Below are 27,340 nucleotides of genomic sequence, written 5' to 3'. Positions count from 1 at the left end.
ATGACTATCTAGTTTTCGTTTTATAATAGTGTGCGTTACTGAGTTCTCAAGAATAAACGAGTTTTTTTTAATAAATCGGCTTGTTCCGTTGCTTTTGCTTTTATCCTAAGTAAAGCAAAAACTGATTGACATGTTGTGTGCAATGTTAACAGAAGTATTAAAAAAACTGATAATACAGAATGAGAGATATGTCGAATGACGTTAATTATGAATCTACTTTTTGATGTTGTCTAAAAATTATTTATAATATGCCTACCAGTTCCATTAGGATTCCGATACCCAGAATCTGAAGTACCAGGAATGCATTAACGGATCCGATTTCGTGACTTCCCCCGTCCATTTCGAATGTATTCCAATTTTGAATAGTCGAAAATCAATTTTGGTTGTTTAATGTAATGTATGTTGGTATATATATATTACACGTACCATTCCATTCATAATTATATTAGGGACATGAAATTCCATCATTATAGTAATGTATACACATCTATCATCACATAGTATAAAACAAAGTCGCTGTCGCTGTCGGTCCCTATGTATGCTTAAATCTTCAAAACTACACAATGGATTTTAAAGCGGTTTTTTTCAAATAGATAGAGTGATTTAAGAGGAAGGTTTATATATATAAAACATATACATCCGTGCGAAGCCGGGGTGAGTAGGTAGTCACAATATAAATATAATTTTGTGCCCCTTTCCATCGAGTGGGCAGTTAGTTCTTTGTCATTCCAGTGATATAAAAAAAAATTGACTACGACGCAAGTAACATTTGGGCCAAACCGAAGCCTCAAATAGCGGCTCTGTAACATACCTAATTAGGTTTCACGATTCAGCCAAATTGCTATAATTATGCGCTCGACTATACCTAGACGGTTTCCAGTCTAATATTCTTGAACAGGTTTTACTATAAAGACATAAGTATTATATTGTTATTTACAATGTTAGATTCTATTAACTTAATATAATCATGTCCAGAGTCCATAATATTATATTATTATTCTTGTTATATAAATCAGAAATTCATATTACTTATTATTTACGAGTAAATAATGATCTTTAAAAATTAAATAAAAATTACGTAAGCAGTACATATTTCTCTTTTTACTTAGATGTAGTTTAAGTGATGTCTTAAACCAAACTATTATATTTATTATTCTTTACACTTTTTAGAGATATACAGAAACAAGCAAATACTGAACCCTTTGAAGTAGTCCCAAAGAGATAATATTGTACAGGTGAAAAGTATAATAGTAAATTTCAAAAACAACCGGTCTGTATTAACAGAACGTTCCTGCCAGGCTTAAATGTCAACATTTCAATGTCACCTTTCTGTGGGTACACCCTTTGACACAGACAGCCTGGGGCTTCCTGTAACGAGGGTCATGCAACATCAAGGGTTAGAAATGATGAAGATATAAGTAGTAGTATCTAGTGTGTCAAAGGCCGACTTACTAGAAGTCGAAACAGACATGTTAAGATGTTTTTCTACAGACTCCAACAAGTACAAGCATAACAATTTGGTTGTGAGTATTTGTGTAACGTTTATTTATTGTAATACTACGTCCCTATTTGCCAATGCATTTTAAATCGACTTGCATTCGCAGTTTTTAATTCGCTTTAATTTTACTAATAGTTGAAATTTTTTACTTATAATATAATTTTTGATATTGTCTAGCAGCAATATGATGATGATAATAAATAAATACTAAAATTTTTGAGAACTTTTTGTTTAGCGATTTAAGTACACGGCTTTTCGTACTGATGATGTTCGATTTCCGCACATTTATTCATACATATATTTGTATTCGTGATTATGATTGGTTGTATTGCTCTGGGTACTTTCTCTGTATATTTTTATGACAAATATATTTATAGTACTCATATTACAAGCTTTACTTAGTTTTTATAATAGGTCATCATTTTACTAGGGATACATAGAATATTACTTGCTGAATACATACATATTCTTTACTGTTTGTATATGATATTGTTTATGTCTAGTCGGCAATTATTTTAATAATATAACAACTCGTCAGATGAGTTGACATAGAAATTCATAATTTTGACTCGTTTTTGAAATTGGGTAAAAATAAACATATCCATACCGTGCCGTATGTTCACGACGTTCCGTCGACAATACGGCGACTGTGCCCATAAATCTTACCATAAAGAATATATCCCATAAACATTTTATAAGCCATTTGATGCACGCACATGCGTTTCGCCATTATCAAACTAAGTACCTAGCAGATACGAGACCGCCTCGAGCTTTTTTGCCTTTCTTTTAGTTATCTTTTCGCTCAAACGCTTTTGTATAGAACAACCCATTTGTAGAGGTTTATAAAATAAATTAATAGACTAACCGTTCGGAAGTTTGTGATCTATATTAGATCAACGATAAATTTATTTCAACACGATTTATTTTTTATGTTTGTAATAAATAATAATTTAGAATAATTATACTTACATCACTTCATTTTAAGCTACATTGTACAATTTTTATTCCCAAAGTACTTAAGATAAAATATAAATTATTATAAATAAACAAAAATTAAAGGTTGTAGTGCGATGTCCCGTAGCCTTTTTTTTCCGTAGCCTATTATAACCTTCCACAAGCTCCACACAAGCATTGGGCTATGAAGTAAAAAAATATTTTTGGATCTAACTACTAATAGTATCAATTATATTTGTAGACTCTGTATAAAGATATCCGCGTGGGTACCTCTGTCTCGCTTATTTCAATCACCAAGAAAATTGCTTTGTAACCTGTAGTTAGGATGGACCCTCCAATCGAAACTCAGCTTACGGAGCATAGAATGCTAGTCTTCCGGAATAGCCACGCATGAGGGGTATACGTTTAGTAATGCTAGTTTGCTAGTTGAACTGTTTCGTATATTTAGAAGGTTCTTTCCTGCTATTTTCTTACTTGAAAAGTTCTTCTGGAAGTATTAATAGTTACGTGGCAACACCATAAAGTTAATGGTGGCTATAAAAAAAAAAAACAAAAAATAATTTAACTGTCGGGTTTTTTGTTTCAACGTCTCGTCTACTTTATTTGTGAAACAAAGTCTTTCATTAAATAGTCGATTTCATTATTTAGTAAAACATCTAGACCACTCCAGTTATTAAATAAAATTCATGATTATATTTAGTTGATAATGACTAACTGATTGAAGACATTCGATGTTACATTTAGTAGTCAAACTAGATTCCACCCGTTACTTCTCCCGTATTACAAAAAATCCCCACGAGAAATCCGAAAAAATAACCCACGAGTCAAATGCTACGTTAAAACCAAATTCCATGAAGATTGGTTTAGCCGTTGTTACCCTTGACCTTGTTTATTTATATGCTCATAAATCTATACAAACGAATCCACAATATTAGCCAGTTCAGTATAAAATTACCGAAATCTCGCTCACAAGCATTTATTAGAATCCCGGCTTCATATCGAATATCGTAAAGAGGTTGTAAAAACCTCGTAACGCACACCCGTTTGCCAATAAATGCATCGTTTACTCAGATAGTCAAGGATAATATGGGCACCGGGCTAGATTCTTAAATTTTTAGAAGCTTTGAATTAAGTATGTTGTATGATATTGGACTCGAGATTAAATATCCCGAGCTTATGTCTGAAGTTATCATATACCCTCAATAAAGGCAATACCTCTTGTGTCATAAGAAAACGTTTCTTTCTAATTTTACCACATTTAGATGTGTATGTTTTTGGCAGCTGAGTAATTCTTTCTGGATTTGCAACTTAAAGCTTAAAAGTCTTAACGGATTTAAATAAATGGTATATCGTTATATTCTTATAAAATATAAGGATGCTTTAGGTACATACGCCTTAAAATAATGATAGCGATCGTAAATTGACAAAAATAAATTTAACTGCTTTTTTAATGTTCATTTTTGTACCACATGGATTCAACGTAAACGATGTTTTACTATAGAATTCTACCCAGACAAAACTTAGAGGGTATGTCGCTCACGATAATATGAATTTCATAGCTGACCTTATGACGAGGCAAAAGCCAAACACTACTATTTCAAACTTTTATGTTAATAGAGATGATATCAAAATCTTCCTTTAGAGGAAAATTACATCTTGCAGTGGTAGTGTACCAAATTGGTATAGGGATTAGGATTGGTATATGGCCCTAGCCATATCATAACAGCAATGCCAGTATAAACACAGATCTATAACTTAAATATATTTAACAAATATAGCCTTAAAATGTCTTAAAATCATGACAAAACATACTATGAGGGTTTAAAATTTAAAACAAGATAGACACCGAAAACGTCTGACCCCGTGACCTTTTTTTTTATGGGACGCAAGCAAAAAATCTTGCTACCGCTCGACTGGTCGACACCACTCGAGGGGAGAAAGGATGGGAGACTACTAAATATCAATGTATCGATATGGAATTTAAATTTAACTCAAAGACTAAGATAGTGAATTTTCTGAAAAGATAACAGAAAACCAGCACAAAAAGGTGTTATTAATGATAACTTCATTGTGTAGAGATCAATACCTAGTACGATAGTAGAAGCAAAGCATTTTTGCTTATACCTGTAATATAAAAACATATTTGAAACTTTAGATAGTTATATATTAATATCTTGTAGTTCTACTACTACTAATACTTGATCACTATTAAAGTCGACGCCGTTTTTAACGTTATTTCTTAAATTCTACAGAAATCTAAAATCTAAACAGTCTATATTTAATAACATTGTTTTAAACCGTTTTGGGAACATGACGAATAAATGTAGATGGAATTTGTTCATATTTGCATTGAAAAACATGTGATTTATGTACATATTGTTTTTTGCGTTTTCACTAGACGCTAACGCATTTAATATTTGTAATTTTGAAGTTATATCGATATTTGGCGAGGTCGTCGCATCCCTATACTTCCACCTGTATAATTTGAAGGGTCCTCATCTTCTGAGTTCTCTTGAGCAAACCCTTTACCTCTTTATTCTTTGTCAGGGTACCAGCGTTTATAGTTCGCAAGAGTAGCACATCATCATTTCGGCATTGGTACTGCTGATAGTCTAATAATAGTCAATAGATATAGAAAGTTTTGTTTGTTTTGCCGGTCGGTATGTGAGAATTGGTATTTATTTGAAAAGATGCAAATGTTATTTGGTAAGTGAAAAATTATATATAAATATCAACATATATATAAACTTGAGCGAGATGATAGTTAGATAATTCTAAAGATTAGGAAGTGTAATATATGTTGGTGTTGCAACAATTATTGTTTACTTTCATTGGGACTCGATAATATCGCAGTTGTTACACGCATCATAATTCAAGCACAGTATACATTTCGATGTGACCATTTCTGAATGCATTTTTTTTAACACAAAATTTAATACTTATAGATTTACATACTTCAAAATAATTCATCGTTGTTTCGTCCGCCCTTAGATTTTCACCTGAATAATTCGAGGGTATCTCAAGTGCAGATTTCTTGTTCGATATCTTTACCGCAAGTTAACTTTATTCTTTGCTCGCCTTGCGGCGTTACTCCGTACCCTCAGCTTTCGATGCATATGACAACTTAGTTTAAAATATAAAATTGTGTTTTTGATCTTGTCCATTGAATATTTTTTAAAAGATAAAAGATTAACTAACAAAATTATCTCAGTTTGTTTACTTACTCATATTAGATATTCATAGTAGAAACTGTTAATTTATATTTAGATGGCGCAGTTAGATATGACTATGGTTGTCTATTATTATTTTATCTAAACTTGAAAAAAATATTTGTCTTAATTGAATTCTTAAATAAGTTGAAAAAAACTGATATGAGAATGATAACCGTATATTCGGCCTTTTGACCATTGTTCTATAACCTCTTCCTCCTCTTTCAATAACCTCATCTTATGGGGAGATTAACTTGACACATTACAGTGGGACGTTAATGAGTTTTTGTAAATGTTACGGTTGGCATATAAAGTATCGATATAATTTATATTTGAGTGTCAACTGGTCTTTTGTGACATTATCGCGCTGACATTTAACTTTCACAAAGTAAAAGCTTAATGTGATTAAAAATTGCTTGAAATAAAATCGATATCAGAGAAAGTAGTTGATTATGTATGTGTACGTAAGTTACATTTTGTCCTACAAAAATCCAATCCTGACATAATTAATGTGAGACCAAACTTATGAAGTATTAGTATAGAAACTATTGAACATTTTGTATGTGACAGCTTACTTGAACCCATACTTCTTTTTCGTTTGTGTTAATTATCAGTACTTAATTCTTTTTTTTATTTTAATTTTTACTAGGCATGACTGTCACATCCCCTATGTCCTCTACACCATAATATAATACAGTGTGAGGGGTCTTGTGAGTATATTACTACTATTCAATAAAAATAATGAAATACCAATTGTATCGATATTATGTCGAAAATTTAGTCTCATTGTATAATCGCCTTTATTCCAACACAGTAAAGATACGTCTTGCCACTTTTCTTGTACACTATGAAGCAAAACGAATCAATGTTTTATCACCTACAGTATCCAATGTTGTAAATTGGATAACAATAGATTAAGGTCAATGGCACTGCGTTGCCGTGGATAGAGTATGATCGTGTATTATATACGTAGTTAAAACTAGAATAAATTGTGTATTACGGTTTATTGTAGGAATATATTCTTAACTTAATAATAATGTAATCAATTTAAATTGAATAACATCTAATATTAATGATTATAAACGAAGCGTGTCTGTCAATTAATTAAAACAAAATGATTTGTTTACGTTGTAACTTATTTTTAAATAACTTAAGTAAAAAAATAATATCTAGGTGTTTACCTGTGCACGCTAATCTCAAAATCGGTTTCACTGATATAGAGTAGTAACTAAACATTAAATGTTATTTTATTGACTCAATTGGTACAAAAATAAAAAGTAATAACCTGCTGGTATACTCTAGTAATTCAATCTAATCCAATGACATTGGATTGCACCGTTTCGCAGCTTTTTATTCTTTATCACAAAAATCAACTGGCAAGTGATTATAAATATTATATTTGTTAGTCGATATTAGAATTAACTGATACTGTTATCAATTTATTTGGTTCAGTCTTGATTACGTTTCAAAACGACAGTATAGGAAATTACTACATTGAAATCCTTATTCAGATTACTTAAGAGCACGAAATCGCGGCACAGTTCATTCGCTATAGAAATATTAATTTAATTTAGATATACATAATAATTATTCTGTATGATCAACTAACTTATGAGGATACTACTGAATGTAAGGACTATTTTTGTACAATCACTTAATGCAATAAATATTTAATAAATTTAAATATTATAACTTTGTGTCAATACAAACAAATATCTTTAATTCTGAATTATAAAACTTATTAAAATTAAATCTCTGATTACCGCGATTACAGTTATAAGCACGTTTACAAAATTAAATCATATTAAAAAACACGCAATTCTACATCAACGTCCACTTGTCGAATATATAAATATACCTACTTAAACTACAAAAACAGAAACCATGTCAAACATGAAAAAAACTACCCATAGTAGCACATTTCGGCATCTTTGTGTTTCGGTATTTGGACGACAAAAAATGTTTATCTTTTGACACTTGAAAAAAAAATTGTTGACATGTTAAGTTTAGTAAAAAAAGAACGGACGTGTCGTATCAGCTGACATGGGAATATGTGCCTTAAAGCAACCGCTTAAGAGTTAATTATTTATAAACGCCTGATTTTGAATAAGTATAATGGACTATCTCTGTTGACGAATTGAATTCTGGGTTTATGTAACAGTTGGTTTAAAGCGTCTATGCAAAATATAATTTGGTATCCAATCCAATCACCTTAGGTGCCAATTAAGCAGAGCTTGCTAATATTGCTAAGCAATAATTAGAAATTCTTCAAAATCTAATTATGACCAAATTTAAACAGGATTTTTATTAATAAAGTATAAAGCGCTTTAACCTCTTTAATAAATCATGTGTATTGTGTGTATTTTGGGAAACGCTAAATTATTTATAATGAAATTGGTAATCTTCATCCATTTTGAAACCGTTTCGAAACTGTGTTCAATGTATTAAAACAGCAGTGATATTATATTGCCGAACCAATTAGGCAAGTTTCTAAAACTCCCCGTGTCCCGTTCTGTTTTTCGACCGTCCATTATCGATATTACCTATATTTTCGTAGACATATGCAGTGAAGCGTGAACCCCACGAAATTACAGCAAGCGTGATTACTTTCCTTGACTCTACGAGACATATATTTTAGCTCTTTCGATTGACGTAAAGCTCTCTAGGTACTTTCCAACAAACAAAATATTGCAAAGATAACTTTTTTTCGTTTACTGTTTTTAAACTAGAGACAGTTGAGGTGTGATTGCTCCAAATTTCTGTGTCAAACCGTATTCTTATACTATGTCTAGTAGATTATTATATTAAAAAAAAGCTTGAATTAAAAAAAAGCTTGTGAAAGACGAAAAAGAGACACACAAATCTTGCCATGTCTATAATTTGGTCCTGGCCTAAAACAGGAAACCAATGAGAACAGTATGTAAACATACTATACCAAAACTAAGTTGTAAAAATCTTTGATGTAAGCACCATCTCATACATAGAGTAATTGCCACTTCGAATTTATTTACAATGCGGCAACAAAATTTCATGAAGCGCAAGTAATGCAACTACAGTCCCTCTGATCATATTCCCAGAACCGCACCGTAAATTTATATTACAAACATAGGCGTGGACACTTCAAAGACATTCGAAAGGACCGGCCGAAACAAATAAACACACGATGCTGAGTTATGAAATTAGAACAGTCTTTGGGATGTGCAAGCTGTTTTGGGGTGCCGATTGAAATACTAGTGGATTATAAGAATTAGTAACATATTATACTATCGTCTGTATATATAGAACATAGATATGCTTCCGAACTTGATTTACTATGACGGAATATTGACAGAAGAGAATACACGAAAGGTTAATCATCATCAGTACCAGTCATCTCAAAATTGACGGACTTCTATCCAAAATCTCTTTGGGATTCCATCCAAAATGAAAGAAATTTAGATTATTTAGAATTTATTTTAAATAAAAATTATTTCTTAAATATCATAATAACCTGTTTAATACCGTATAACGTCGAACAAAATGTAAATTTTAAGACTAAATAAAGGTATTGGAGCGAATAAAAGCACCTTCTCTCCCCATTTGCATCAAAACACCCATATTATGTTACGCATGGTTAATGGACAATTACGTCATTGTTTGTACTGTTGTATTGGATTTAGTCGCCTGTAACTTCCTTTTATTTGTACACATTTCTTTGATAAATACGAGAGTATATAGCAATTATATAATATAATGTATTACACTGATTGACAGATACACTGCGTACATGAATGCCATATGAATATTTCTGTGTATAAAATTTTGCACAATGATTCATTATTTATATATAAGTACCTAACCTACTTGGTTTATAATTTCTGATATAGACGTCAATAAAAACTGTCTATTTTTAAGTTGCACCAAACTATTGGTGTACATATTTTTTGTGCTTGACGATGGAATCATTTGTTAATAAAATTTGATGAAAAAGTGTCGATAAAATCAGGCTGTAATGATAATTTTATTATACAACTAGCTGTTCCCGCGAACTCGTCCGCGTGGAATTTAACTTTATTTTGCTAAAATATTTTTTTTTTGAAATTTGTATTCTGATGAAAATCTGAAATTAAAGTAGCCTAAGTTACTCCTTATTATATCAGCTACCTGCCAAAAAAGTCCCGTCAAAATCGGTCCAGCTATTTCAGAGATTAGCCGGAACAAACAGACCGACAGACAGACAGACAAAAATTGTAAAAAATTTTGGTGTATGTACCGTATTTATATTGATATGCATGTAGTAAAAAACGGTTATTTCAATATTACAAACAGACACTTCAATTTTATTTATATATATAGATGCAGCTTTATATATTATATATAGATGTATAGAGTTAAATACCATTATTTTTTTCGGTTACCACGTGGAAATCGTAGGGGAGACCGGGGCTACAATTAACAGAGGCAAGTATTAACAAGCAAATTTCTCTAAAACTATACATACTAATCATACAACGCCTGCTTCAAGTCGTCGCCTAGATCACGCCACGTGACTCGGGATTGGTCAGTTGTGCATCGCGCGTTATGCGACTGAGCTGTGGATTGGACTACTTTATTACGCAAGTAACGAACATTTTTAACTTTACATATTTTTGATTTATGCTCACAATATGTGGCATAATATTATGTTTTTTTGTTTTCCTATCAGTATATTTCATACTTAATAATGCCATATAACTCAATTGACAAGATTTTTATAAAATATTTTTATTATGCTATTTAAAACTAAAAATGTACCCTTGGGGCTAAAATTAACAAATCGGCGGGGTAAGTATAAACGTGTTAATATATACCTCAGATATGGTGGCTAGTATTAACAACGTATCCGACTGTATACCTATGTTTTATGTTCTTTTTTCTTACATTTTATTACATAATGAGAACATACAAACGTAAAACTACTCGAGGAACCAAATCCTTAGAGGTCTAGGAGTTGGCTGCGAAAGAAGTTATGGAAAAGGTAGAAATTGTACACATGTCTAATATGTAAGTGATTTCACACATGTCTAATGAGCCGGTTGCTGGACCATCAGGAATGCAGAGAGATGCTGGTGACTTCTCGGTTGAAACTGTAAGAGACCTTTACCAAAAGCTCCACCACGAGCTCCATCTACTCGTAAAAGGGCCAAAAAATCTGCCATTCTCGCCGATACGCCAGAAAAAGAGCTCTGGAAGAAGAACACCATATTAAAGAACTGAAAAAGAGGAAAATAGCAGAAAAAAAACAGAACAAAGAGAATAAAAAAGAAGAAGGAAAGGGTAAAGGACAGGGTAAAAGCAAGGCAAAGGGAGATAGAAAAATAAATAAAGACGAGAAAATAGAAAAGGCAAAGAGAAAAGTATTAAAAGAAAGTAGTGATTCTGAAGAAGACGAATCTCTTTGTATTGTTTGTGGTATTTCATATAGTGATTTCTCAGGTGGTGTTTGGATTCAATGTATCTCTTGTAAAGACTGGGCCCGAACTAAGTGCATTAAAGGTGATATCACATCATTCACTTGCCTGAATTGTAATTCGGACGATGATGAATATGAATAGATAATTTGTATGCTCAATATTCTTAATCGTTAATATTTTTATAAGTATTTGCTGATTTTAATAAAAGTGACCAAATATTGTTGATTATTTATAATACTTTAAAGAATTTATAAGTTTTTGTTCATGTTTAAATATTCTGTAATTTGTAATGTTAATTCATATGAGAAAATGTGCTCTATACTGATTTATATACGATACTTCTATATTGATTTCACTTTCATTAATAAAAAATAATGTCATAGATATATTTGTTTTTTTCATATTCGTTAGTATAACATGACGTTAATACTTACCTCAGAGCTGTTAATTCTAGCCCCAAACACGGGGTAAGATTTAACATACGACTTATTTAAGAAAAAAAAATCTATTTAAGGCATCGTTTATTTTATGTTTGATTTAAGTTAAAAATATGATACCTGAATAGTTACAGCACATGTGACCTAAAGATCAGGTCTAAACGTTGGAAAATTTCGGAGGTACAATGAAAAATGTAATTTTTGTTAATTGTGGCCCCGGTCTCCCCTACTGACAAAATACATTGATATCAATACGTCCAATTCGAAAAAGATGGATAATTTATTTGCCCACAATCCCCTCTCTCTCAAAGTCAACGGTTTGATCCTCTACTTTATTATGTCTGTATTATTTAAGTTCTTTGAGTACTATATCTAAAGTAGGTATGTATATTTTAGACATAGTACTCAAGTAGTTAACAAAAGTTCTATAAACCGAGTCTTGTAACTTTGAATACCTAAAAACAAAGAATAAAATAAGGCAAGAGAAAAGGAGACAGAGAAATAAAAAGGCTTCCGTTTTCATAGCTACGAATATGATAAAAGGCGCCGCCAACTCAAAAGGCGGGAAAGACAACAAAATGGCGACCAGTATAAATCATCCTGTTGACATGAGCGGTATGCACTGCAATAACTGGTGCATTTTATAAATGCGATAGTAATTGAATGTTTGAAGGGTGTATGTATTGCACAGCTTTATCCTTATGCACACATAATATAACCTTATACCTCCTCACCAAACTCCTGCACAATTATACTATAATAATAATAATATTGGGATATTCATTTATTTAGGAACATCAACAATTCTTAGATATTGTTTAATTAAAAATTGACGAAACTTCGATCCTTTTAGTTTTGAAGATATCACGTTACAGAAATGTCATAATGAGATACTTAACTGAAAAATCCGGGTTTTACCTATTTATTTTAGCGTTGAACATAAAATCCTATGAGGTATATTGACCTAGATATATGTTAATTAACAGGATACAGGAATTTAAGAATTAGGTACCTTAATAAGTTCAATCCTGTAATGTATGTAGGTATTTCTAAGTTGACAATTGCGTCTAATGTGGATAAATTTGTTTTTGTCGTTGTCTGTCATTACATTGAGTAACAACAAGAAGTGTTTTCATTTCTCTTAATTCTGAGAGAAATTCGTGGTAATACACTGATTTTTATATTTTTCTCACGTCCAAAAGGCCTTTTTGAAAACCATGTATCCAGTATAGCTTTTATTCTAATTGACTATATAGACGGCACGGCGCGGCTTGAGGCCTAAATTAATTATTTATGTGAGACATCCTTTTCCTCTATGATTCCAATGGACCTCATCGCTCATTACTTTTAACCTATAATATTTGAAACGTATAAATATAGCTTCAGTGGTTTCTGAAATATAGCATTGTTTGGCAGCTGAAGGGACGAATTCGCACTATAAGTTCCTTTTATACACCGTTTTCATTTAGAACCCTAAAACAATACCCTTCATTAACTGTTGTGACATTCCATTAGTGATGTTGTTAATTGAAAAGCGCTAAATAAATTGGCATTAGTTTTCAACCGACCTTAAAAATTCTAAATAAATTGGTTTTTCTATTCATTGTGTTGTAGAGTACACATTAAAACATTAAAGGAAAAAGGCAGAACCGCATAAAATCTGTTGAATCTAGTTTGTTTTTTCTATTTACACTATCCGGTGTTTTACAGAATCCCAAGAAATTTAACATTGACTGGAAGATATTCCTTTGGGGCTCAAATAAATAAACACCTACACCACTGTAGTTCAATTACAAATCTGCATATTTTTGTTTATCGAAATATAAACAATTTGGTAGAAATAAACCAAGATAAACAGAAGAGCCAAAACATCATTAATTCATCCTTTATACGTAATACAAAGAGTAGTCATGTGTTATATTACTGTGATCCATTTTTACACCAATTTCTTTCCTATTCCTAAGAAATCTGGGTTTGAGAAATTTTCAAAATTTTTCACACCGTCATCTTGAAAAAAAATAGCAGACCTTAAGGTATGCTACGAAGAGTGTGTTATTGCAGAAAATCTTAAAAATATAATTTTAATTAGTTTAATTAATATGGAATTTTCATTTATACCAATGATATTACACTACCTCAGGCAACACTAACGATTGATAAAAAAACCGTCAGTTTCACTCTGTCTGTTTGTAACGTAAATCCACCGTTTTGGTCTCCATTAGGGTCAGATCACCTCAGGGCTAATCCACGTTAGGGTTGTCACGATACACTAGTTTTTTTAATGTTCCAAATTGATTTTGTGTTGTAGCCGTTTGGAGTGATTTCTGTTCACTACTGGATTATGAAAGGCTTCTATAATGATGATGTTAGGTTAGATTTCTATAATATAAATTAATTATTTTAATCTAGCGGCCTCCACAGGTGACTATACTAATAGAGTTGGCACAAATCTTTCTTATTTATAAAAACGCCCAATAAACCTATTTTACGTTACCAAATCACTATCTTTTCTTGAATCAATAGAACGTTTCAAAAGTCTGGATAGTTGAAATACATTTTTAGATTTTATTTTTAATAATCACCGAATAACACATATCTATAGTAGATGAAGACAGATAAATAATAATAAAGAATTTCTGACAACCACCGCCAGAGATTCCTGACTAAACTTGTATATAGGTATCTAAGTATTTAAATCAGTTGTCTAGTACCCATAAATTTTGACTAGATGGCGCTGTTTTAATTTTCCAGGGTTATTTATTTATTATTATTTAGAATATGTCTGTAGGATTAAACAATTTTTCTACTCAAAAATCGTTGAAATCAGTCTACTTGAATAAAGATTATTATATGCCTATTTCTTAGGCTCATGTTAAATACAGATCACACGTACATATATTTAGACTATACCACACTACAGCACAGCTTACACTCCCTAAGGCCCTGAATCCGATCTGGCATACCGTACCTCTGCCGGAGGTAAACAGTCAGTCCTCGTTCCGAGGGGAGATTTGAGCGCCGATGCAGCAACAAATCAAAGCATGGATAAAATATTACGTTAGCCGCATTTTTTATTGTATGATTAGGCCTATTAATTTTACAAAAAGACTATGGTTTGCTTGGAAAGAAATAATTTTTAGCGTATCTTTGACGCCTCCGCATGATCGTAATCCTTCGATGGTCTTGTCATATAAATGTGGCGAATATCATATCTGATAGATATGTGAAGCGTTATATAAACTACGGGAAGTCATCTGCTTAAGCTTGATAGATACCTATACCTATGCTGTGCCGCTATAGAATGACATATAGCTTGAATAATAAAGTGGTTGGAACGTTTCTCTTATATTAGATGTGTGTTACTATTTTACAATTAGGTTTATTTAGGTCAGCATTGGAGCGATCATTGTGCGAACTAACTGCTCTAAATAGTGATATTTGTGACTGCAATTAAGTATAATATAAATGTAATATAGTTTGTTTGTTATATTTAAAATATCTAGAATTCATGAGAATCGGACGAAGTTTCTAATGATAATATCTAGATTTGGTGGAACGGTGTTAAATTTTACTTTGCAAATATTTTATTAATATAAGAAAATTTATTAAGGTAGATTTTGAAGAATCTCACCAATTTCAGTTGCCAAGCAAGGTGTTTTATATGTTGTGTCGGGTTTCGGTCGAAGGGTAAGATGATAAAGTAAAATTACAGGATAAGAGTAATGACATATTAGTATGGAAAGGCAACGCCGCCTGCGTTGCGTTTCATGAGTGCATGTGATAAAGTGATAATGATTCATTTACTTTTATTATTATTCGGTATTTCATTACGGTTACCTGACATCCTGTCCGCTCGTCCCGGTTCGTGCTACATTTTTCATTGCAATTCCGCTTCTATTGGCATTAGCTTGATGTTCTATTACCTATAACTAGTTGAAATTTTCAAAAAGAAATTTGTCTGATAATGGAATAACGCATCCGCCTGCGCTAACAACTCCATATAAATAATATTTGTATTTATTCTATTAAACAACCAACCAGGTATTTATGTCTTGTAACAAAGCTACTACTACCTACTTTGTACTTTGATCTCAACATCTGGCAACCCTAATTGTTGGACATGTTTATGCTATAATAAGACAACAAGTAACTTTGTGTCCAGTAATCACCTAGGGGCACGTGTCAGTCCGAATTGTAGCAACAAGCATTACTTAATTGTATATTCACTGAAAACCAAAGCGTATCATGTAATTTTCGTTATTGAAACAATCATGGTACATACGATTTATTAGTTAACTTAAAGAGTTGACTTTCAACTCTTTCCTACTTCACGTATTTATAGAATAATAATTTAATTTTTGTGGTACTTATGTCCCCTCTTGACGTTGTTATTGTTGCATTAACTGTCTGAACTGTGTAGAATAATCTTTTACGCAGTATTGAACACGTACGAAATATGTGTAATAATTATAATCATCACATAAACACATGATAACGTCATACACTGTACAGATTATAAACGGATAGACATATATAAGGTTATAAGGTGACTGTGATTGCACATTTTCCTTATAATATAACATTTCCAATAACAAAGCAATTTTATTTAGTTTTTATGGTTATCTTTGATGTTAACCGGTCAGCCCGGGGGTGGAAACAAAAATACAGACAAAACGGAGTGCAGTAATTACTGCATTAGCTAGCCCTTCTCTTGTTGTCTCGGAGATATGGCAAATATATATACGTATTATTATATTGTAGAATAGTTCTTTGATTTTATTATTGGTGCTTCTTATGAGCACAATAAAAGTAATATAGTCCAGTTGTACAACTGTGGTACATACAACTCGTATATTCAAACAAAAAATATTTTCTTCATAATTTTATCTCACGAAATAGCCCATATTATTCACCTATAATAGAGATTCTTCAAGTGAAAGAATCCACTGTTTCTTTTAAATTTCAACATTAGAAACGAAGAAATATAAAATATCAAGTTTTTATTGTTTATAATATTAAATATATTAGATATTACAAATAGAACAAAATCTGATCAAAACTTAAGTTGACCGTTGCCTATAGTTATAAATAGCATCACGGATATCTATCACAATGTACATTGGACCACCTTGTTGGTCTATTTGTTGTTTGGCTTTTGTTAGTTTGAAATTAGATGGCGCTGTGTAAGTTGTTAATTAACGTGTGAAAACTTCACATTTACTTTGTACTATTTATAATCCTTTGCTGAAACTCGTTCTATATCTGTTTAAGAATTATTATTAAAAAAATCGTTTAAATCCTTCACTACCGGTTTCTAAATGGGAAAATAAATTCAATGTAAAAAATGTAATGCCAGTCCCCTAGAGTCGGCTACAATGCTCTCTATACGTCATTAACGAAGCTTTTTCGCCACTTCGCAGAGTAATATAATACGCGAGTTATTGTACTTTATACGGTAATGTTTTGTTCAGGTCACGTGTTCTCAATGCACTTACAGTTGGTCTTATTTGCTGTGGTTTTCATTAACATGGCTCTTTGTTGCACAGGATTAAAAGTGTTTCGTGTGGTTTTTTTTAGATTTATTTCATTTTCTATTAGTATAGCAAGAATTACTATTCGTATCTGAAAATTAACAGTGTTAGGCTTTTGAATGGCATGAAATTTACAAGATGCCTGACCAGCGTGGTAGTCTAGCGATGACATGTCTTCCGATATCCCGGATTATTATGAGTCTCTCTTTGTAATTGTTATCATCTTCCGATGTTGCGGATTCACACAATGTGAATAATTATAAGAGAGACTCATAAATACAAATATAATCATTTATATTTATCAGTCTCTCTTGTAATTGTACAACTTTGTTGTGAGATTATTGTAAGTAAAAGCTATACTTTGTTGTTAATTATATGAATAGTCCAGTCTTATTTATCTTTAATACTTTTAAGTAAATTACGTGCTCTGTTATAGAAATGTAAAATAAAAAAATACTAAATTTAGAAAAAGTATATGTTAAATAAATATTTGATGCCATAAAAAAGAAAACAATATTATCTGTATATCATGCAGTTTAGATCTGATCCCATTTCGTTGTTTTTTCATAAGGTATCTTACATTACTTCAACTCCTTCGTTAAGAATGACTACACTTTGTTATATATGCAATGTTGCCATAATGTCAATGTTTATGGATAACAGTTTCATATCAGTCTATAATCATGTCGTTTATAAAAAAGATAAAATCACTAAATTTATATTTACTATATTTGTAAATATGAGTTACATGTGTTTATATTTATATATCTATGTAGGTATGTATATATTCAAAATATAGTATAATTTGTGTTATTTTATAAGATTTATTTGTATTATTATTCTGCCTCTATTATTATTTATTACACATTGTTCTATTCTCTTCAGGCGCCACCTATCACTTGGATTTTTTTTCTCTACGATAAGACCGCCTTTTGTACATCTATATCTCTTGTCTGTACAATTCTTAATAATTTGGACAGGCTTCCTAATGAATCAATAACTGAAAGCCTATGAATTGCAAAATATTAATTTTGTGGAAGGTGATTTGATTTTTTGTACAATGTACAAAATATGCTTTGTGTAGTATATCATATTGCAATGTAACCTGAGTCCAAGTGGGTGCTTTTACTTTCTAAGAACAAAGAGTGGCACATTATAGTGTGCCACTCTTTGCCCTTAGTAAGTGAAAGCAAGAAAGTTCAATATATGGGGTTGGATAAAATGAATTTACAGAAGTGATATTTGATAAGAAAGTATTTAAGATGATTCTAATGAAATTTGATTGCAATTGTGAAATAAAATAATAAACAGACTGCATAGTAGTTATTAAATTAATGAAATACGATGGAATAGTTTTGAACGACAATATCTTAAGTAACACAAAATAAATCTTAAATGCTTCATGGTACATGTTTGGATATTTATAAATGTATAAAAGTACATGACATGCAATAAACACCATGTAGTAGCCTGCAAACATTGAAAATGAGATCATAATTAAATCAAAATAATGTTATATAATTATACATTTATTTTATTTAACTGTATAATACACCTTCTCCAATGTCTTCCGTCAATTCTATTAATGTTTCGTAATTTTAATTTTAATGTATTAAAATATATTTTTCTTTCTTTGCAGAAGCAGTGACGAGATCCCGCGAATGATTTCACATAAAATCCCATTAAATTACTATAGAACAACTAAATTAAAATTAAATTTAGATAATCTAATATTATGTGATAACGAGTGTCCAACTGTGTAGTGTTATAGTTGTTTGTAGTCGGCCATTTTGTTTTGCAAGATGGGCGCCATTTCGAATGTGTTCCGATTGAGGACCGGCGGCATTTTGGCGCGAGTAGTGGTGCTCCTGAGTTTAGCTGTTTATTCTTCTTATGGTAAGTGATTTTATTTTTTTAATATTTTATCATGTTTACATATAAATAAAATTGGAGTGTCTGTTTGTAATATTGAAATAACCATTTTTTTACTACATGCATATGAATACAAATTCGGTACATACACCAAAATAACATTTTTTACAATTTTTGTCTATCCGTCTGGCTGTTCCGGCTAATCTTTGAAATGGGTGGACCGATTTTGACGGAACTTTTATTGGCAGGTAGCTGATGTAATAAGGAATAACTTAGGCTACTTTTAAAGAAAAAAACTTTTAGAAATATACAGTTAATTTCCACGCGGACGAAGTCGCGGGTACTGCTAGTAGTAAATTTATTTTATACCGTCACCCAAATTTACCACAAGCCTACAACTTAAATTACTGCGAATATATAATAGAAGTAAACTCGACAAAAATTCAAAATCTTCCTCTTTTTGCCAATACAGCGAAAATACAACGCTACAATGTTTGCATTGTACCCTTAAAGTGTAACCTCTCGTGACTTATCCACTTGATTCAGTTCACCTACTTCAGAAACACTATAAATGCTGTAAGAATACTTAATAGCCTTATTAAAATGCAGGCCAAAAAAACTGGCCACACAACCGCATACAATAAATTCTATCGCCGCTTGTAAACGCGATGTAAGCAATAAAATAAATTGGGCATCTCACGAATTACACTTTCAGAGCATAGGGTGTGCACTTTATATTATCGAAACTTGTTTAAAATATATTTAATATGTGCTAATATAATACTAAAGTGTGTAATCTGTTCAGTCGTTTCATCGTTAAAAGTTAATAAACAAACAGATACAATTTCAGTATGGATTAGTCTTTTATTACTTGTATAGCTCATGTGTGGATTATTAAAAAGTCTCAGAAGTATTTTTCTCCTTAAGTAATTAAATTTTAGGTTATAAAAACTACAGTAACTTTTACATATTTTTATGTAAGTATACATTTGATAGTCGTGTCCACGCCTATTGTAGTTGAGTTTGTTTTATCGTCCGAGTTTTTATCTAATAAACTAAATATTTTCTAGTGGGTTAAATCAAAAACGTAAAATAAAGCCTGTTTGTCGACCCGATAGATTTATTAGATTTCAGGCAACATTGTTTAATAATATTGGGACGCGTGGCAACCCTAATCTCACGAATTACACGTCTCACGCGTCCTGCCCGCCACAATTTGTAGACAATTACATATTATTTGATATAATTTCTTTTGGACCACATTCAACTTGTTATTTTAAAACTTTAGACTGCTATAGAGAATTAGAGACGTCTTATTAGATTAATTTGTATAATTATATTTTTTAGATTGATTATTTTGTGTGTGCGTGTGTGTATAAAATTACCCTGAGGTGAGTTGCGTTATTTGAAAAATATTTCTCTTATTAGGTCTATCTATTTGATTTGGAATTAGTATAAAAATGTACGTTCCTGTAAAGCTCCAGCGAACACGCCTTACTTTTAGGAACTACAGTTCCACACTATAGATCTTTTACAGAAGAGACATGCATTGTTTTTAAGCGGTATTTACTGCCATTATCTGATTTTTTTTATTTATACTTATAAACAAAAATAGCTGCAAGTATAAATAATGCTCTCAACTAAGAGCCGGACGTGAACATTTTTTTGATTATATTACTGGGTGTGTAATCAAAAAGTATAAAGGTTAAGTATAAGTAATAAAGCTGTACTTGACTATCTTTCTGATGATTATTATTCGTTTTGTGATTTATACGTAACCGACATGTAGGCATAGTTTATAATAATAATAGTAAATATCTACTAAGAACATGAAATTCCATGTAAAATTATACATATATGATATTCGAATGTAAGACAATATGACTACGTATATTGATTAACAACTTTACAGAGAGCTGTAACCGCCCACAGCTACGCATGAACGACAAGGCTATGAATTATTAAAGCTCCCGTTGAAGTTATCAAAAAGATAAATATATCGTTATTCTTCAAATATTTCTAGTTCTAAGAACTTGCTATTTAGTATTCTTTCATAGACAGCAAAGAAAGTCTGTGACATTTGTATAAGATTAATATTTACCAGCTTACTATGTGACTGCATTCACATGGTCGATATTTAAGACAAAATATTGTAAAATCAAAAGTTAATTAACAGCTTTAAAACTAGACCTTATATTTTATCAACATAACCATGAGCTTGGAACATAAGCTATGAATGAATAAATAAAAAAAAATTACCTTAAAAAAATTCAATATTGGTCTCGATCCCAAATACTGTGATATACCTAGTATATGATACAAGCGTATGGCTTATTTCATGATGCCTAAGGCTTCAAAAACAACAAAAATTTTTTTGGAATTCTATTGTTACGTTTTATTAATATTACATAATATAGTGGCTGTCGCTGTCCCTATGTATCCTTAAATCTTTAAAACTACGCAACGGATTTTTTAAATAGATAGAGTGATTCTAGAGGAAGTTTTATATATATAATACATATACACCCTTGCGAAGCCGGGGCGGGTAGTTAGTATAAAATATTATATAAAATATGAATAAGAATTGACAAGCAATAACGTATAAACGTTATTAAACCTATATAAAGTTGAAAAAAGGAAAAGCTATCGTGCGCTACACAAATATCATTGCTGAAGAAAGCTATCCGGAAAATATATTTGGTGTTAAATCCGACGAATATACTATTACATTTAGTATTGTGGGTATTAAAGTTAAATAAATACGTATTTTTACTATCTAATGCATCTACATCATCAGATACCACAAGTTGTAACTCATTATCACAACAAAGAGCTGCACGTTGCGCCATCGCTCGCTCTATGCTGTTGATAATGCCTTTTAGATTAGGCTTAATAAAAAAAGCAGCACGTGTATACCGCAGTGTGGCCCCGAGTGTAGTGTGATTATTAGGTATATTAGGATGTATGAGATGACTGCAAATGATGCTAAATTATATGTTCAACTTGGTTTATAATAATTATGTTTCTACAAACTTTTATTTAAATTGCGCCATATGTAATGAATTTCCGGTTAAATTATTTGTATGGATAATAATATAATGGTGCACCCGCTAGCTCTACTGGTATACTATGGCGGGGCAAGTGCATTTAGAATGTTAGAATGAGCATGAAACCAGGATGGTTTCTATGGGAAACCGCGTGGAGGTCGACATGACATTGATTGCAATGTTTTCCCTAATCCTCGTTACTACCAATCTTCTCCATATTTGGAAGGATTTGGCATCCGAATTATGTTTCAATTGGAGTCTAGCCTGAAATGCAGGCGAGTTAGCCGACTTATGTACGACAGTGAACAATATTTAATTTAAATAAGAAGCATTGTTAGCAAAGAATCAATTAATTATCACTAAAAGAGATCTCTTCCAGTCGACCCTATACAGCGTGACGTAGGAAGTGGAGAATGAGTAAAAGAAAACAAAGTAAATGTCAGTATATATAAATGTAAATGACGAACAGATATCGGTTAGGTTAATTAAATATTAATTTATTTCACTTCATTCCACGTCCACGTGGAACCAACCCCCAAAACACCACTATCCTAGTCTACACAACGGTGAAAACCACATCAAAATAAATTCACTCATAGTTGTAAACTTACAGACGCAAATTCAATTTGCTGCAACTTCGAGATTCAAACCCGCTAACCAAACAGAAATCCGGTCGACACACTAATTAGAGTTCACACAACCCTTCTGAGCCTCAATTATCCGAGTAATTAACCCTTCATAAGCCCGTTCGACCGCTGAATCCGACCGGGACGTTTAGACGTAACCTGGAATGCTGCGGCGTTTTAGTGTTTGACTATAACCTGAACCGCCTGTTATGGACTACTTTCTCTGTGCTTTGTAAATAATAATAATATAGACTTTCACGGCGATTGTGTTTTCTTGTTCGGAGAGTTAGTGAAAAATATAAATAAACACTCATTTTTTCTACGGTGTTTGCTTGATCTGAAAGCACTAACTATTCGGTATAATTCGGGGTAGTAAACCCAATTAGGTCACGATAATTTCTATTCCCATTTATATTTAATATCATAACTACGAAAATGTCTGTCTATCTGTTTTACCTTTAACCGTAATAACGACTTTTGACGACAAAACCACGCGGCGACGTGAAGATAGATTGTGTCACGTTCTCGTGTTCAGACTTTGTCTTTTTTTTATAGCATAGCGATATTATATCTTATATAAACGAGCTTGCGGCTCACCTGATGGTAAGTGTTTCCCGCCGCCCATAAGCACCTGCAACATCAGGGGAATTGCAAGTGTCTTGTCGTCTGCTTTTGTTGAGATAGCCAATTATATAAAAAAAGGTAGACAAATTCGCGGTCAGCAGCTAGCATTTAATAAAAGTAAACACAACAAGTTGTATTTAAATTAAACTACAAGACTGAAGTCTAGTCCTCAGAAATGGCAATGCATGACGCTACCACGAGTATATTCATGTCAGTTTCTTTATCACTCCGATTACATATAAAAAAAACACTTGATAATTTTATTTATACTGCCTTACTCCTGAGATATTAGCGCCAATATACTAGATTGCCCTACACTCTCTTACAGAACACTGGGTTCCCACTCGAACGTTTGATAACGCTTTTTGTGTGTCCGTCTACTGCTTTTTGTTTGTCTGGTTGGACAATGCTTGTAAAAACATACGTTAAGGTGTAGTTCGACAAAAGCGAGTCATTCCCTTTTTTCATCTACTACTTCATATTTTAGGAGCATTCACGTTAAACGTATTTTATATTAAAGTATTTTCTTTCTTAGAATGTCGTGTGTAATTGAATAGTTTTCTTTCTTGCATTTGTTTTATCGTTCTCGACTGCATTTATGAAAAAGTTTGTACTTTGCTTGTTTAAACCGACCTTGTTGCTCGTTTTTAAATAGCTTTACCTTTTATTCTGTGCTCTTTGTAAATGACAGTACTTCTTTTTTGTTTTATACTTTTAACAATCAGTATTGGAGTTATGTATCCAAATGATTAAATTAGAAATGCCATCGTATCGGCGTGCATTATACAAAAAAAGTATTTAATGTAATAGTACATAGTACAAGAATAATATATGTTTTTTTAATATTACAGGATATTAATATTATACTGGTTTTCTTTATTTATTTGGGCAATTTTTAGTCGTAATTTAATAGATTACATTGTTAACGTACTTCACTTTTTACTTTGTGAATTGATTGTCACGTTCAGGATATCGTAATAGCCGTTCTTGTTTTTCTAATAGTTTCAAGCTTTAGATGACACAATATAGCCTTTTGAACGCTGTATTATGTTATTAAATATTATATTTATTACTAGTATTTACATAACCTAATTGTACAACTAAGAACCTAAAATTAAAAAGCTTAAAAAAAATATATAATATGATGACTAAAATATATTATTAAAAGGGGTTCCTTTAGGCAACGTTCCGAAGATACTGGCAGCGTTCCCTCTTTGAATAGCTAGACTAATTCTTTGTCCAAGGTAGCTGCCAGCTCTTCTGTGATGTCGACTAACCTTTTCGTTATTTCTTTGAAAAGTCTTATAGCGCTAGGACCCCACGGACCAAGGGTCTCGACACCGAATTCATATTCGGAGCCTAGTTATGTTATTTAGTTTATATGTCATCAAAATGTTTATGTCTAACGTATTTAAAATATCGAAATCCCTTGTCTGGATAACACAGCTTTATATAGTAGTTTAAATGACTCAGTCGTCTCCTAAATAATTGTTCACAAAGTAATAGATTTTACTTAATATAAATTTAATTTAAAAAAAGGTACTTCCAAAATATCTTTCGGTATCGTATTAACAGATACGTTTGAAATTTAGAATATTGTTATAATTTGATTAACAGACGTTAATAATGGTGTAGCCGCGATCTGCGACCACGTAACTGTTCTCAGATTAAGTAATTAGTGACCAGCGCCTCATCATGCTGTGACAAGTTTGTTGACACTAGAATTAAAAGTGAACGCATTCATTCTAATTATAAACCAGAACGCAGCCATTGTACAACTCTCGGCTCGGCTAATTATTGAGAGCGCTCCCGTGACGCCCAGGTTGTCCGGGATCGTCATGTACCGGTTTACACGGCTGCGCCAATAATGAGTATTTTATTTTTATTACTAGGTATATTCCAGAATTTTAGGAATATATATTACTTTTTAATAATAATATAAATACTTACATTAATATAGTTCAATAACGCTCTATTTAACCATGTTATAATATTTTTATGACATCCTAACATTAGGTCTTTTTGATTTCACTAAAAACTATTAGAGAAGAAAACTATGAATTATTTTTTATTCTATAATATAGGTACTTGTCAAAAATATAGGTAACGATTTTCATCTTTTATTTACGATTAATTTTTTGGTTGGTATGGGTTTATGAAATATAACACAGACGATAAATCTACGAAATAGCGATGTAACTATATGTCAACTAATTCATAAGCACAACCGAAGCAAGAAAATAGTCTATTTTTATAGAAAAAATAAAATACAAAAAATCTCCCTTTCAACTCATTCACAACTACAAGGCGCGTTTCTTCGTAAACGTTCTATTTTTAAAACATTTCACTGTCAACTGTCAAACTCGATGACAGATGGCGCTTATTGCAAGCCGCTGGATAAGGCGGGATTTGTGGAAACGCCTCCATTTTCTGAAACGTTCTATATTCGAAATTAACCAAGGAGGCACGTTTCAGCTATTAGGAGACCAGGAGTGTTACCATTTTAAATATGGAATAGACTTATAAAATATCTTTTTTTTATATTTGTATGTGGAATCACGATTTTATGGATTTTACTATAAAAACGTACTTGTTAAATTAAATGTTTTACTATTTTTTTATATTTATATATGGAAAAGGGTACGTAATGTCAATATAATAAAACCCACTCCCTTTCATCCTCTGGGCGTCATAAGGGAAACAAAGCACGCTACGCAGGTGCAAGAGCAGGAAAAATTGTATATATTAGAGGCATGTAAAGTATACTAATATAAAATTTATTCAACAAATTTTACTGCTAACTGTACCTACAACATGCTCAGTGTTCAATGGGGATGGAAAAGTATTAAAATCAGTTTATCTAAAATTGTCAAAACTAAATAAATTACATACTAAATTGATGTTCTAACTTAAACAGTGCTAAAGTATACTCAAACAGACGTAGTTTTAACTAACTGCTATACGAAGTTATTACATTTCTTATTGCCTTGGAGTAAGGTTTAAATTTGCCTACTGCTTGTGTTAAATAGGGCTTTTGAGGTCGAACGTTTATGGAAATAACTTTAAATAAATCCGGGGAGTTTAAAATGCAGTTTCGAAGAACACAGATGTCTGTAGAGTAGCAGTTAACGTTAACTCAAATGAATAGAGTCAAGATATGGTAAATGTTGTATATTAGATATCTATCGAGCACATCTTTTTAATGGTTTTATCTTACTTTAGTACGTAGTAAAATGTAGAAATTAAAAATTATGAATATTTATAATAGATACACGTGCAATTAAACGTGTATCTAAATATTATATGTAAGTTGCGTGTATTTTTTTTAAATGTAACGTAGAACATTTATGACTTGTATGTATATAATATATACTTACATGATTTCATCATATGTCCATCCTAATTGTAATTCCTTAAGTAACTTCCCGCTGACTGAAATTTAAAAAGTATGTTAGTAACACCGTTGACAATGCATTTATTATTGTTGCAATGAGCTGATCGTAGTGTAGAAATGACATTCTAGCTGTATTATCAGTAATAAATACAACAATTCTTTCATTTTTCACTGACTTTGCATTGCTTATTAGTCGATGTATTTATTCATAATAGTACTTAAGAGTTTAATGTTCCTGAGTCATTCAATATTAATAAGTATATTATTACTTGCTTGACTAAAAATGAAACTCATTTGATTTGTCTCTGAGATAGCACCACTGTCATATGTAAACCGATCACTAGACATTGCAGGTTATCATAGATAACAATAGATACATTTTCTTTTTAATACAGTTTCTGAATATAATAGAAAGAATTATTCTGATTAAACACAATTTTACGATCAAATACTGTTTTATTTTATGCGTAGTAGTTAATGTATTACACTTTAAAATTAGTCGTCTCTCGCCCACTTCTGTTCTATTGATTCATTACTTAAGGCGGGGTCCTCAAATTTATGATGTACCGGATACACCCCTGCCTTAGCTCAAGACGGTTTAAAGGTAAGTTCGTTTAATAACCTCAGCTTACTTGTCCTTGATTTATTCGTCAACTTTTTAAATGTAAACCGGTTTTGAAAAGGAATTTTTTTCCGGATTTATCGCTTCTAAATTG

The 27,340-nt window shown here is 31.6% G+C and overlaps 1 protein-coding gene across 1 annotated transcript in view; it reads left to right on the top strand.

Moving 5' to 3' along the window:
• The window catches only part of LOC131850786 (uncharacterized), a 170,379-nt gene that overhangs the window by 10,302 nt on the left and 132,737 nt on the right, over positions 1–27,340 (top strand). The window contains exon 2 of the mRNA XM_059201150.1: positions 18,701–18,957. Within this exon, the coding sequence (XP_059057133.1) occupies positions 18,864–18,957 (94 nt within the window). The 5' untranslated portion in view covers positions 18,701–18,863. The remainder of the gene's footprint in view (positions 1–18,700; positions 18,958–27,340) is intronic.

Source organism: Achroia grisella, unplaced genomic scaffold (genome assembly GCF_030625045.1).
Source record: "Achroia grisella isolate CSIRO2021 unplaced genomic scaffold, CSIRO_AGI_Agris_v1 utg114, whole genome shotgun sequence".
Taxonomy (NCBI): Eukaryota; Metazoa; Arthropoda; class Insecta; order Lepidoptera; family Pyralidae; genus Achroia; species Achroia grisella.
This window is presented reverse-complemented; position numbering and strand designations above follow the sequence as displayed.